General features: G+C 35.5%; 1 protein-coding gene across 3 annotated transcripts in view; it reads left to right on the top strand.

Annotated features, from left to right (window-relative positions):
• Positions 1–16,539, top strand: part of LOC149796144 (ectopic P granules protein 5 homolog) — a 262,648-nt gene that overhangs the window by 214,799 nt on the left and 31,310 nt on the right. For all 3 annotated transcript variants that reach the window (XM_089966059.1, XM_089966057.1, XM_089966058.1), the window contains 2 exons: positions 3,299–3,662; positions 4,519–4,694. In XM_089966059.1, coding sequence (XP_089822185.1) covers positions 3,299–3,662; positions 4,519–4,694 — 540 coding nt within the window. The remainder of the gene's footprint in view (positions 1–3,298; positions 3,663–4,518; positions 4,695–16,539) is intronic.

The raw sequence follows: 16,539 nt of genomic DNA, 5'->3' as shown, positions 1-16,539 counted from the left end.
TTGTTTTGTTTCTTTTATCTAGATTCCAAAATAGGCAAAGAAAGAAATAAAAGTAGATGTGCATTTTTTGTAAATTTAACATTAAATGTTTTGGGGGTGCCAGAAAATTTGAAGTTTTTACAAAGTTTCATTAACATTGACAGTTTCAAAAACATCACAAGCTTTAGCATGCATCTTCTAACTCATGCTACAGAGATCCTGAAATTCTCTTGGCCCTTGCCAGACATTGTATCCCAAAAATTAATGTGGCTGCCAAATATTTGGGAAACTTTATTTAAAATCATTCAAAGCAGAGATGGCAATTTGTGACAAAAACCCAAGAAACATTGATGTACCGAATTACTAAATGTAGCTGAAAGTTTGTCTTTTGCTGCTTTAATTTTATTATTATCCTTCCATGATTAACTGGTTTCCTTCCAAACTAATTATTTATAAAACATCATCAGTATTGTATTACATTTTATCAAGTCCAGGAGGAAATGTTTTGTACCTCTTTTGTGTATCATGGCTATGGAATGTTTAAACAACTTGGAAAATATAAAACCAAACAAGCTTAGTCAGGAACACCTCTATTGATGATACAAGAAACAGCGTGTAAACTAGACCCAATCACCTTTGAATTAAGCTTAGTTGGCAACATCTTTTTATTGGCTGACAAAGATACTTTCTCTAAACTAGACCCAGTCACCATTGAATTTTACTTCATTACGATGTTTATTTGGCAGTTTAATAAATAAACAAATCACAGACAAGTAGATATGATGGTATTTGAGAATTCCTATGACCATTTCACAGTTGTCCGGAGTATGTACTGGTCAAAACCTTTGATCTGTTGGACATATCTGGCACATACAGTGATTTAAATATCCCTGATATGCTGGTACTCATTGACAACTTTAGGACACTGTGTAACATGTCAGCTTTAAATTATGTAAAGTAAAATATCTTACAGATGTGTACAACGTTTGGTAAGCACAATAGTACAATACCCTTAAGGTACTATGCCAGTTCTTCTGGTCAGTACCACAGTGACAAAGTCAACATTTTTCACATTCCCTTGTTTGTACAACAGGTGGCTACTGATTGTTTTAACAATAATAAATTCACTGTACTCTGCCTTAATTCATGTGAATTTTCCAACTCTTTTTAATTTACATGCACATTTGGTCCATAAAAGTTATAATTCTGGAAATGTAGACATTGCTTTACTTGCAGAGAAAACAACACTGCATGGTAAATGATCATTTTTGGGGCTTAACCCCTGTCGTACTGAAACCCAGTCAGACAGGCACTTGTGTAGAACTGGACATTTGTTCAGTCATTGGTGTATCAACATGAGTGACTGCAGGATTATTGGTCAATTATTTTTTGCAGGACAAGTTTTTCAAATAATTTTTTCAAAATTTTAATCAGTTTATAAAAAGCATACAATTTTCTTCCAAGTCATATATCTTTTATTTAAAATTTTCAAATGTAAAAAGTTATGTTGAAAGTAAAAATAAATTAAGTAAACTAAAGAAACATACTTTTTTTAAAACTTGCTTTCAGTTCAGTTTTTTGGCCTAAAATATTAGCTTTAATTCCTTTATTTAATTGTATAAAATATGGTGAAAAGAAAAAATAATAAATATCCAACAAGACTGTCAAAGATTACAGTTTTAATGAATTTACTCACAACCTTACTGAAAAGTAAACAAAGCTGTGCATTCTCTTCCATTATTTTCATTCCATAATAAATTCTAATGCAAAACTACCAGTTTGTTTGGTTAATTTGGTCCATTTCTAAGAGTGCAGTTAAATTTCATAACAATATTCAAACATATTTGTAAAATATTTTTCGAACGATGTCAGTTACTGCACATAGTTTATAATTTAAAAATGTGTCAAATGTAAGTATTTCCATATTTGATTAAAATGATCATGGGACATAATGCTGTTGAAATTAGTCTTGAACATTTTTGTTGGTACCCAATAGTCATTGATGGGTGAGAGACATTAAAAACCAGTGTAAATATATTTTTTCTAGGCACATGATACTTCTGTGTGATGTTTTGGCACATGAATTTAATATTGACTATCACTTAGACACATTAGAGTCCTTTGGAATATCGGGTCCTTTAGTTTTTCATAAATTATCTCTTAAGTAATAATTAATTTTTTATGCAGCATCATTTGTACTTTTAAAAGACATTTTGGTTAGTTTTTCATTTGATTGTTGGCTACACATGAATTCCTTAGCTTCCTTAATCTTAACAAAATAAGGAAGAATCTGAATTTAAGAAACAAATTATTTGTTATACAAATTTTGTTACAGACATATTATGAACGATTAATGCATGTCACAAATTTCCAGAATATAAGAGATAGAATTAGCATTTAGTGTATGCAGTCCAGATCCATCAGTTAAATTTGACTCTAATAAATTGTTATTTTTGCAAATGTGAATGAATCCATTTCCAGGTAATCTAGATCCATAACAGTTTTGGAGACTAGGTTTGTCAGGCTGAAATTTGGCATTGGAACTACTCTGTATTCTTGCTTATAAGTTAGAGCCAACTTCAGATTCCTTACACCCAGATCTGTGATCCTATAGCAGATCTTGCTCTATGCAGTTTGGTAGGATTAGTCAGAAGAACAAACATCATAGACCCTGATCTGCTGAGATATTATGTGATGGCAGACAAGGGTCTATGTTGTTTGACCCAACTTATAAGTGAATATATATGTTAGATGATCCTGGTTTGGCTGAGCTATATGCCTTCTGAATTGTACAAGTAATATCAATATAATTCAGTATGCAACAACATTTTGGGTCTTTCCCAGGATTGATTTTGTTCATTTTTGTTATAATGCACTACTGTGGTCTAGATCATTTTCTCATCACACAACAGGTGAATGATGAATACTTTTGCTATGGAGCTCATTTTTGCATTATTTATTATCAATGAAAGCTTCTTCAGAACTGGTGGAATTTCATTTTCCTTCAACAACCAGTCATAGAGGAAATGCCATTGGGATATGGCCTTACACTGAATAAGGTTAAGTTCAGCTGGCGTCTGAGAACTAATTATGCAATTTATCATGGAAAATATATGTCCATTCAAACTAGAATTTGTCCATTTATGTGTGCATTGTAAGTATTCAGTGGGAAAAATAATGGATCTTGAATGAGCACAGGGCATATGATGCATGTACGTGTGACTTAATGACATCTCCAAAAGATCTGCCATAGAATCAGAACTTAAGGAATTCACTGCATTATTAAGATCATTAAAATGAATTTTTTAAAACTTTTCAGGTTGTGTACATTCTTAAATGGTTTGGTGGATACTTTTCCAAACTTCGTTTATCCAACAAAAACTGTCTGTCCTTTGGTCTGTATCCATCATGGACAAAGTATGTCCCATACATTAGTAAACTTCTTAGGGATTTTCTGAAGTGCTTCATAGACAAGATATTGCCCAATTTGCCAGATATAGTTGCTACACAGGGCTTTGAATCAATCTGGCTCCAAATAATTGAGGCTTTCCAGCCCTGGGTTCAGCCTGTGAATGGTCCTGATGGAATGACCTTCCCCTGGATAGAGTCAGACAAACCAGTGGCTGTCCAAATGGTGATGGCCATGACAGAGGTCATTAGATATGCACATGAAAAAACACAAGGTAAAATATCCTAATTTTTTATATATATCAATAATAAAGGCAAATATTACAAAAATATAGAACATGAGTTATAGTGTAAATTATGTAAGGGGCTGTGTTAGATCACAAGATGTGTATTGTTGCATGCAGTATTGTTATAGTTGGATGCCAGTTAAATTCATGACTAGGTAGATTTAACTTCAAAGAACTCTGGTTCTATGTTCTGGTACTGTCTTCAACTTAGATACATGTATATACAGATGCAGTTACCTGATCAGTGTTTTTTGAGTTTATGGGTGCCAAGTGATACTGTTAAATGACTTAATTAGTGTTTTGAAACTTTATGGACCTTTTTGGTACAGATTATTGTTAGTGCATATCTGATTTAAGGTAATACAAATATTAAATCACATACAAATTCTGGCACCGCTCCGGTGGCCTAATGGTTAGTGTCCACCTTGGATGCGGGAGGTTGTGGGTTCGATCCCTGGCCAAGTCATACCAAAGACTTACAAAAATGGTACTAACAGCTGCCTCGCTTGGCGCTCAGCATTAAGAGGTTAGTGTTAGGACTGGTCAGCTTGGTGTCAGGATAATGTGACTTGGTTGGACATCATGCTACATGTCTGTGGCATGCTGCCCCAGTACTAGACATCACTATAAACTGTCACACTGCAGACATCATAGTGATATGACTGAAAAATTATTAAAGCTACATTAAAAATCCAAATCACACACACACACAAATGCTGGCAAAGACTTAACATCATACACATATGGCACTCTTCAAATTGTTTTAATGTTTTTCTTGCACTAATATTCATCATTTCTGCATTGGGTTATCATGTATTCATGAATCAATGTCCTTTGGTTGCAGCTTTTCGACAAAAAGTGTACATGGATTTTCTGTCATTGCTGTGGATGTACTTTGCAAATACCTTATCAGATGAAGCAGCTCCCAATCATGTGATATCTTTGTACAATACTCAGTTTTGTACATTGCCATGGAAACAGTTGCAGCCAAGTCAGCAAGTGATGGACTCCATGACAAAGGTAAGGTGTTCAAATATTTTATCTTTGTCATGCATGCATATTTTCAGCGATTTTGATTAAATACTTGATTCTTATAAACCTGTATTGCCAATATTTCTACTTCAAAAGTTTCATTGTGATTTCCAGATCTTTCATGAACAGTAAAATTAAATGTCAAAATTGTATACAGACTTTGACTAATGGGTTAATTCAGTATTTGTTGTGTGCAAGAATTGGTTGGAGCATGAGGAAATAGTTTGATCCTGAGAGGTCTCCATCAAATGTTTTTTTTAAAACATGAATTAAACCTGCACTCAAACAGCATGTGAAACGTCAATATACAACTACAGCTGAAACCACCCAGGACTGCTACAGTCATGTTTAAATCAGCCATGACTGCTACAGTCATTTAAATCAGCCAGGACTGCTACAGTTATGTTTAAAGCAGAGAGAATTGCTACAGTCATGTTTAAATCAGCCAGGACTGTTACAGTCATGTTTAAAGCAGACAGAATAGCTACAGTCATGTTTAAAGCACCCAGAACTGCTACCGTCATGTTTAAAGCAGCCAGAACTGCTACAGTCATGTTTAAAGCAGCCAGAACTGCTAGTCATGTTTAAAGCAGCCAGAACTACTACAATGATGTTAAAAGCAGTCAGAACTGCTACTGTCATGTTTAAAGCAGACATAACTGCTACAGTCATGTTTAAAGCAGCCAAAACTGCTACAGTCATGTTTAAAGCAACCAGGATTACTATGGTCATATTTAAAGCAGCCAACTGCTACAGTCATGTTTAAATCAGCAAAGACTGCTACAGGCATGTTTAAAGCAGACAGGACTGCTACAGTATTGTTTAAATCAGTAAGGACTGCTACAGTCATGTTTAAAGCAGTCAGGACTACTACAGTCATGTTTAAAGCAGTCAGGGCTACTACGGTCATGTTTAAAGCAGCAAGGACTGCTACAGTCATGTTTAAAGCAGACAGGACTGCTACAGTCATGTTTAAAGCAGCCAGGACTGCTGGTCATGTTTAAAGCAGCCAGAACTGCTACAGTCATGTTTAAAGCAGCCAGAACTGCTACAGTCATATTTAAAGCAACCAGAACTGCTACAGTCATGTTTAAATCAGCCAGGATTGCTACAGTGATGTTTAATGCAGACATAATTGCTACAGTCATGTTTAAAGCAGCCATAACTGCTACAGTCATGTTTAAAGCAGCCATAACTGCTACAGTCATGTTTAAAGCAGTCAGAACTGCTACAGTCATGTTTAAAGCAGCCATAACTGCTAGTCATGTTTAAAGCAGCCAGAACTGCTACAATCATGTTAAAAGCAGTCAGGACTGCTACTGTCATGTTTAAATCAGCCAGAACTGCTACAGTCATGTTTAAAGCAGCCAGAACTGCCACAGTCATGTTTAAAGCAGCCAGGATTACTACTGTCATGTTTAAAACAGCCAACTACTACAGTCTTGTTTAAATCAGCAAAGACTGCTACAGGCATGTTTAAAGCAGACAGGACTGCTACAGAAATGTTTAAATCAGCCAGAACTGCTACAGTCATGTTTAAAGCAGTCAGGACTGCTACTGTCATGTTTAAAGCAGACAGAACTGCTACAGTCATATTTAAAGCAGCCAGGACTACTACAATCATGTTTAAAGCAGTCAGGACTACTACGGTCATGTTTAAAGCAGCCAGGACTGCTAGTCATGTTTAAAGCAGCCAGAACTGCTACAGTCATGATTAAATCAGCCAGGATTGCTACAGTGATGTTTAATGCAGACATAATTGCTACAGTCATGTTTAAAGCAGCCATAACTGCTACAGTCATGTTTAAAGCAGCCATAACTGCTACAGTCATGTTTAAAGCAGTCAGAACTGCTACAGTCATGTTTAAAGCAGCCATAACTGCTAGTCATGTTTAAAGCAGCCAGAACTGCTACAGTCATGTTAAAAGCAGTCAGGACTGCTACTGTCATGTTTAAATCAGCCAGAACTGCTACAGTCATGTTTAAAGCAGCCAGAACTGCCACAGTCATGTTTAAAGCAGCCAGGATTACTACTGTCATGTTTAAAGCAGCCAACTACTACGGTCATGTTTAAATCAGCAAAGACTGCTACAGGCATGTTTAAAGCAGACAGGACTGCTACAGAAATGTTTAAATCAGCAAGGACTGCTACAGTCATGTTTAAAGCAGTCAGGACTGCTACTGTCATGTTTAAAGCAGACAGAACTGCTACAGTCATATTTAAAGCAGCCAGGACTACTACAATCATGTTTAAAGCAGCCAGGACTACTACAGTCATGTTTAAAGCAGCAGGGACTGCTACAGTCATGTTTAAAGCAGACAGGACTGCTACAGTCATGTTTAAAGCAGACAGGACTGCTACAGTCATGTTTACAGCAGCGAGGACTGCTAGTCATGTTTAAAGCAGCCAGAACTGCTACAGTCATGTTTAAAGCAGCCAGAACTGCTACATTCATATTTAAAGCAACCAGAATTGCTACAGTCATGTTTAAAGCAGCCAGGACTGCTACAGTCATGTTTAAAGCAGCCAGAACTGCTACAATCATGTTTAAAGCAGCCAGAACTGTTACAATCATGTTTAAAGCAGCCAGAACTGCTACAGTCATGTTTAAAGCAGCCAGAACTGCTACAGTCATGTTTAAATCAGCCAGAACTGCTACAGTCATGTTTAAAGCAGCCAGAACTGCTACAGTTATATTTAAAGCAACCAGAGCTATCACAGTCATGTAAGAATTATGAATTGTTGATAATGATTTTTAAACATTTTAAAAACTTCAAGATTTGTAAATGCAGTAAAATCAATTATTAAGGAACTCCAATGTAGCAAAATTCCAGTAAAATATTTGCTTATTTCATTCATCATGACTATTTTCTTGTAATAACTACATGGTATTAGTCCATGGCACTTGTTACATTTAATTTTTTTTTTGTATTTGCCAGATGGAAATATTGATCATGTGTGTTCATTGTAGATTAATCAATTTAGATATACTACTGAAACACCTAAAATTATTCAAGTTAGATATACTACTGAGACACCTATAAATTATTCAAGTTAGATATACTACTGAGACACCTAAGATTATTCAAGTTTATTTCAGGTCATAGTTTGACAGAATTATTCCCCATTTTTTGATCAGTTTTAAATTCCAATACAGCAGATCATTGTATCCAACATGTCTCCAGTCCTATTTAATATGTTCTGATGCAATTTGGTGTATACATTTCTTCACAGACTTGTATGTGACTTGAATGGGTTTTGTCTCGGTAATACATCTAGGTCCATGCTTAGAAGGCAGGCCTACCAGTGATATACTGAAAACCTTATAGAAGTTATAAACAAATTGTGATCAAAATCAATAACCTCACTAGCAGAAAAGATTTTGGAACTACATTAAGTCTTCATGGAGATACAGCTATGGTGTGGCTCCCCTTAAGGAACATGGGAAACTATAGTCAGAGGTATCCAGTAAGGCCAGGTATATGGAATAGACAATACCAGACTGTCTACACAAGACAACAAGAGTTGCATGAAGAGCCTTACCCATCTGTGCCTGGCATCCAAGTGTGAATGATTACCACACAAAAGGCCACTGGACCAGACATAATTCCAGCAAGGATCCTGAAAGATATAGCGGATGAGTTTGCAACACATTTGAGTAATATTTACTAGAAGTGCCTCTCAACAGGCTCAATCCCTAATGTGTGGACAGGAGCAAATGTCTTGACTATCTTAAAAAATGGAGAAAGATTCAAGGCCAGCAACTATCAAGCTGTCTTCTTGCAAATCATAGTTAGCATCTGGATCTCTTCATCATCTTAACAGTGTCATCATGGTTTCCATGCCAAATGAAGCAGTGTAACATAACTCTTAACTCATGTGGATGAGCTTGCTGAATCCTTTGACAGAGGAAAATAGAATGACCTTGCAGTCTTTGATTTTATAGTTTTGCTTTTGATAATGTTGGACATGAATGGCTCCTTTGTAAGTTGGACCACTTTGTTATTAGGGGTAATGCTCTTAAATGGATTAGTGATTTTGTAACAGATTCCAGAGGGTTATTGTAGATAAAGAAACATCAAACCCAGCACCAGTTCTGAATAGGGTACCTCAATGAACTGTTTTGGGTCCCATCCTCTTCTGGTGCTCAGCAGTTATCTACCTTCAAACATCAACTCTAACAATTTGAAATTTACAGATGATTGTATAGTCTACCAGGAAACCAATGCCCCAATGATGGCAAGATTCTACAAGAAGACCTCATTTGAATGGCTTGCTCAGAAAGAACTTAGGTTATAACCTTCCACCCAGAAAAATGTAGCATGCTTAGAGTTCAAAGGAAGAAATCTCTGATCATGTCCAACTACACCCTTAAGGGACACAAGCTAGCTACTGAGTATGCAGTAAAATATCTTGGACTGGAATTTTTTGAAGATCTTTTCTGGAAACACTGCATTCACAAGATGCTGAAAAAAGGGAACAATACCCATAGTTTAATGTGCAACAAACTATGAGTCAGAAATGAGAAAGTCAAAAGTTCAGCATATTTCTTGTGTAACCTGCTCAGATGTGTGGAACCCACATAACAATGACCTGATAAACAAAATAGAAATGGTTTACAGTAGGGCTGCTAGATACACCACAAACTGATACAGAAATACAAGCAGTGTTAATACCATTCTGGATCATCACTTGAGTCCAAGAGAACCAGGACCCAGATAGCAAACATACAAGTGGACATACCTGCTGACAAATATCTGACCCAATCTTCTTGCCAAACCAGGACAAATCACACCAAGAAGTTCATACAGATGTCAGCAGCAACAGATTCTTGAACTTTTTCAAGTTCAGCTTACTTCTGTACACCAGAGGAACATGGAATAAATTACCAGCAAAAGTTGCAGAAACTCCTGACTTGGTTACCTCACAAGCAAAAGCTTCCACCATCACCTTTTAATATAATCTCAGCTTCAGTTTAGACCTAGTGATTTTCAGGGTTTTACTGCCATGGTAACCAAGCTGGTCTGATTTTGAAGGGATGAAAACATAGATAGACATGCTTTCACTTATTTCTGCCATTCTTATTTTTACTCTTCTTAACCATCCTACAAATACCTAATTTCCAGTACTCTTGACCAAGCACCACACATTGTTCAATAATCAAGAATGATTGCGTCAATGTAGAACCTAGATATAGACAAAGCAAAGCTTAGGAACCCTCAAAAACCATTTAACATATTCTGATGCAATTTGGTTGAACATTGTCTCATAAACTTAAAAGTGATTTTTATGGGTTTAGTCTCATTTTCAGAAGAATTATGGCCCCTGATTGTTTGTTCTTCTGTCATCTGTTTCTGCATAATAGCTTAATTCATTAATGAAGTAAATATCCAGCATTACAAGGCATCATTCATAGGTGTCCTTACCCCTGATTGCCCTGCCATCAGTGGTGGCAACAAAGACTTTTTATCTGGTATCCACTAAACAAATTCAGATCCTGTCAGCTTTATTTTAGAAAAAATGGGTGGATCCATATCAAATTTTTTTAGGTTCATGGGAAAATGTAATTCTGACATTTTGGTGGTATAGTTTGTGAATTTATTTTATTACTGACTTCTACATATTTAGATGCCTCAAGGATAAATGTTAAAAGCCATGGATTTAATACACATTATGGCAAACACAGATTGGGATTGGAATGACTTGCTTTACTTATACAGGCCTTTTTAAGATCTAGACTTGACTATTACTTCATTATTTACAGATTTGCTTGTAAATCTTACCTGCACTTAGACCTTATGTTGGAGCAATTAGAAATCCACCATCAAAATATTCTTATGTTGAGTCAAATGAATCCTCATTTTATCTCAAACAAATTGGCTATTCAGTATGCTTCCAAACTATCTTCTAATCCATCCAATGCCACATATGATGTAGATTTTAGTCCCAAATACCAAACTATCTTCTAATCTGTCCAATGCCACATATGATGTAGATTTTAGTCCCAAATACCAAACTATCTTCTAATCCAATACCACATATGATGTAGATTTTAGTCCCAAATACCAAACTATCTTCTAATCTATCTAATGCCACATATGATGTAGATTTTAGTCCCAAATACCAAACTATCTTCTAATCCATCTAATGCCACATATGATGTAGATTTTAGTCCCAAATACCAAACTATCTTCTAATCCATCTAATGCCACATATGATGTAGATTTTAGTCCCAAATATCAAACTATCTTCTAATCCAATACCACATATGATGTAGATTTTGGTCCCAAATACCAAACTATCTTCTAATCCTTCTAATGCCACATATGATGTAGATTTTAGTCCCAAATATCAAACTGTCTTCTAATCCAATACCACATATGATGTAGATTTTAGTCCCAAATACCAAACTATCTTCTAATCCTTCTAATGCCACATATGATGTAGATTTTAGTCCCAAATATCAAACTATCTTCTAATCCAATACCACATATGATGTAGATTTTAGTCCCAAATATCAAACTATCTTCTAATCCTTCTAATGCCACATATGATGTAGATTTTAGTCCCAAATACCAAACTATCTTCTAATCCTTCTTATGCCACATATGATGTAGATTTTAGTCCCAAATACCAGACTATCTTCTAATCCAGTACCACATATGATGTAGATTTTAGTCCCAAATACCAAACTATCTTCTAATCCTTCTAATGCCACATATGATGTAGATTTTAGTCCCAAATATCAAACTATCTTCTAATCCAATACCACATATGATGTAGATGTTAGTCCCAAATACCAAACTATCTTCTAATCCTTCTAATGCCACATATGATGTAGATTTTAGTCCCAAATATCAAACTATCTTCTAATTCAATACCACATATGATGTAGATTTTGGTCCCAAATACCAAACTATCTTCTAATCCTTCTAATGCCACATATGATGTAGATTTTAGTCCCAAATATCAAACTATCTTCTAATCCAATACCACATATAATGTAGATTTTGGTCCCAAATACCAAACTATCTTCTAATCCTTCTAATGCCACATATGATGTAGATTTTAGTCCCAAATATCAAACTATCTTCTAATCCAATACCACATATGATGTAGATTTTAGTCCCAAATACCAGACTATCTTCTAATCCAATACCACATATGATGTAGATTTTAGTCCCAAATACCAAACTATCTTTTAATCCTTCTAATGCCACATATGATGTAGATTTTAGTCCCAAATATCAAACTATCTTCTAATCCAATACCACATATGATGTAGATTTTAGTCCCAAATACCAGACTCTCTTCTAATCCAATACCACATATGATGTAGATTTTAGTCCCAAATACCAAACTATCTTCTAATCCATCTAATGCCACATATGATGTAGATTTTAGTCCCAAATACCAAACTATCTTCTAATCCATCTAATACCACATATGATGTAGATTTTAGTCCCAAATACCAAACTATCTTCTAATCCATCTAATACCACATATGATGTAGATTGTAGTCCCAAATATCAAACTATCTTCTAATCCAATACCAAATATGATGTAGATTTTAGTCCCAAATACCAAACTATCTTCTAATCCAATACCACATATGATGTAGATTTTAGTCCCAAATACCAGACTATGGGGGGCGAGTGGTCTAAAGTGCTCTCCGTTACGGATCACTGCCATCTCACCTCTTTCTGCGTGGGTTCGAGTCTCAGATTCAGCCAATGTGGATATGTGAGAAAGCCTGCCAGTAGCTTCTCGTTGGTCAGTGGTTCTTTCCGGGGGTTTTCCCGGGTTCTTCCTCCACCGTTAATACTGGCCGCCTTGTATAGTCTATCGTGTGCTGAAAAATGGCGTTAAACCCTACAACAACAACAACAACAACCAGACTATCTTCTAATCCGTCTAATACCACATATATTGTAGACTTTAGTTCCAAATACCAAACTATCTTCTAATCCATCTAATACCACATATGATGTAGATTTTAGTCCCAAATACCAAACTATCTTCTAATCCAATACCACATATGATGTAGATTTTAGTCCCAAATACCAAACTATCTTCTAATCTATCTAATGCCACATATGATGTAGATTTTAGTCCCAAATATCAAACTATCTTCTAATCCATCTAATATGACATATGATGTAGATTTTACTCCCAAATATCAAACCATTAATGCTCAGAAACCATATTTTATCCTGCCTTTTGAAATATGAATTCATTCTCATGTAGGAAAAGCACAGATTTCTCTTGGAAGTGCGTCTAGCACTGCACAAAAATTATGTGCCAAAATAACCAACACGATTCTTTAAAACTCCCCAAAATATTACTTGCAAATTCAAACTTTACTCGATAAATGACTTTGTTTTTTAATGTATTTTCAGTTAAATCAGAGCTTCATTTCATAGCCATGCATCCTGTATACAGATTCAAAGACACCAGAGCCACAAATTGTGGCCATATGTCCCTAAACACAGATTTAATAAATCAGAGCCACCAATCATGGCCATACATCCCTGTATACAGATTCAATGACATCAGAGCCACAAATCATGGTCATATGTCCCTGAATACAGATTCAATAAATCAGAACCACCAACCATGGCCATACATCCCTGTGTACATCTTCAAAGAAAACAGAGCCACCAATCATGGCCATACATCCCTGTATACAGATTCAATGACAACAGAGCCACAAATCATGGTCATATGTCCCTGAATACAGATTCAATAAATCAGAACCACCAACCATGGCCATACATCCCTGTGTACATCTTCAAAGAAAACAGCCACCAATCATGGCCATACATCCCTGTATACAGATTCAGTGACATCAGAGCCATAAATCATGGTCATATGTCCCTGAATACAGATTCAGTAAATCAGAGCCACCAACCATGGCCATACATCCCTGTGTACATATTCAAAGAAAACAGAGCCACCAATCATGACCATACATCCTGTATCCAGATTCAGTGAAATCAGATCCACCAATCATGGCCATGCATCCCTGTATACCAATTCAGTGAGATCAGAGCCTCCGATTTTGACCATACATCCTATATAGAGATTCAATGAAATCAGAACCTCCAGTCACAGCTATACATTTTTGTATACCAATGGTTCAAAAGATGGAGACAAGTTTTGAACTGCTGTTTCAACACCCCACATAACCATCCTGAGCCAGTTACCAGATAATGCCTCCATTTTTACTAAAGATCTTTTAACTACATTGAAACCACTTAAAAAATAAATTTCATCAGTTTTTAAGATTCCTGAAAGCCTAACAAGCCCATCCATTTGACAACCCATTAATATCCCATATCTTTCAGACTCATAATTTGCTCAGACAGCACGTGTAAAAATTGCTCTGACTTGATGATTCTGTATACTCACTTATTATATAAATAGGTATGTTCTGTATTTGTGGCAAAATATGTGAGCTTTGTAGCATCAAACCCATCATTGGAAGTGGAACACAGACATGAGGTAGTGTGTACCAGTCACACATTGGACACCTGACTAATGAATATCTCCTGAAGGGTAAAACTTGACCAGAGTGCATACTCTGCCAGTCTCCACTGACAGTTGAATACATTCTTGTCAAACATATTGACCTTCAAAGGGTTATGATGTGAATTCAGTTGAGAAAGTTTATGGCGATTTACAATCTGAGGATATCAAATATCATGGGCTTTTTTGAGGGAATTAAGTTTATAGAAAAAACGTTGACCCAACATTTTAAATGATTTTAATTTATTTACATTTTACAGGATTTTTAGATCACTGAGCTTCATCTTTGATCTTGTAGTACTGTGTGTACTGTATATACTCACTTATAAGTCAAGTGAAACTGTGTACAACAAAGAGACTGATCTGCCATTTAATAATGCACCTGCAGATCAGGGTCTGTGTTGTTTGTTCTACTGATTACTCCTAACAAACTACACAGACTGAGATCTGCTGGTGCATTATGTGCTGGCAGATCTGGGTTTATGCAGTTTGCGGTTGGGCTTGCCTTATAGGTGAGTATATGCAATATACATTAATTTTTAAAGGGTTTATTTTCCTAAAGTATTTTTTGGCAGTTCTTCATTTTTAAATCTTTAGGACTTGTAATTGACACCATATCGTCAATATTTTACTGATTTGTCATTAAACACAAATTCATACCTAGTCACAGACTGCCAATTGGTAGATGTGTTCAGGCATCAAATGGTCTGACTGCAGAAAAAGGTCAAGAAAATTAACAATGGAATTTAAAATGTACAGCTAATAGGAATGAAATCTTGCATCCATTCATACTGGATATTGGCCTTGAAATATTTGTTGAGCAATATGATGTTTCTCAGTAGAGTGAAAGGATATCTGAGATGAAATTAGATGGCTTAGTGTCCTACTTGGACCTTTTGGTTTCCACAAGATAACTTAAAGAACTTTGCTTGATTTCAACCAAAAGCATTCAGCTTTATATAGATATGATCTTGAATAAGTTTGACTTCCATATTATCATTTACACGAGTTATGTCCCTTGATTGTCAATCTGCATGACTTTGGTTTCAACAGCATAACATTTTTGTTGTGTTGGATTTCAAGTGGATTTTGTTTGCTTGATTTTCGTCATTCTACAACTTCATTTATGGGAGTTGTTACTCATGATTACCCATCTTTCAGACTTGTGTTTCTGCAGCATACCTTTACTTTGCTGGATTTCAACCAAATTTGGCAACTTTTTGAGTTCTTGAATGAGTTTAATTTCAAGTGGTCCACATTATCAATTAGAAGAGTTATGGCCCCTGATCAACCATTCTTAAAACTTTGCTTTCCAGAGCATAATTTTAGCTGGAGTGTTAGATTTTAGTAAGTGATCATGTACCCTTGTGTTGATGATACCTTGAATGCATTTCCAGCTTTCTATGTAATCCTTTAGAAGAACTATGACCCCTGATTGGCCATCATTTTAAGGGTCCTTAGTGTCCGAGGGGGTTAAAATGCTTACCATTATGGATCACTGTTATCTCACCTCTGTCTGTGTGGGTTTGAGTCTCAGGCTTAACTAGTGTAGGTATGTGAGAAAGCTTGCCAGTAGTTTCCCATGGGTCAGTAAGTCTTCCCTTGTTTTTTTCCAGGTTCTTCCTCCACTAATTATGCTAACTGCCATGTATATCCTATCTTGTATTGGAAAATGGCATTAAACCTCATGACAACAACAACAACTATCTTTTCTAAACTTTGTTTTTTTACCCAAAGTTCTTTTGTTTAAAGCCCAGTCATGCAAACTGTGGTGAGCATTGCCATCATTGATGTGACCATCACTAAGATATTGCCTTGTAATGCACCCATCACTAATAGCTATAGTTTATTTCTATAAGGAAATTGTTGTCCGAGAATTTAATTGCTCTTTTACTTAATATGAATGCATTATGACCAAGAAATTAATAAGGAGATGTCTATTTTTAATTTATATGATTTGTGCACATAAATAGAACATATATCAGTTATGATAAACTGAACAGCTGTATGTGGATCTAATATTTCTGGGAAACATTGTCCCAATATATAACATTTTGACTTTATTTTATTTTATAGACTTTTTATTATAGACACATATGAAAAAATGGGTATGAACAGTTTTAAAATTAGATGAGTTGTGTTAAAGACACTATTAAAAAGACTGTTTTTTGAGGGATATTAACAGATTCATATGAGTAAATGCCAAAAGTACCAAATACATTTCAGATGGAAAGAATATTTTGTACTGAAAATTATTTTCCCATAATCTTTAAAAATGGGTAACAATGTAACGATTTACTCGAG

This window comes from Sinohyriopsis cumingii, chromosome 7 (genome assembly GCF_028554795.1).
Source record: "Sinohyriopsis cumingii isolate HCF-2022 chromosome 7, ASM2855479v2, whole genome shotgun sequence".
NCBI lineage: Eukaryota > Metazoa > Mollusca > Bivalvia > Unionida > Unionidae > Sinohyriopsis > Sinohyriopsis cumingii.
Note: the sequence above shows the minus strand (reverse complement) of the source record. Positions and strands in the feature narration are given on the sequence as shown.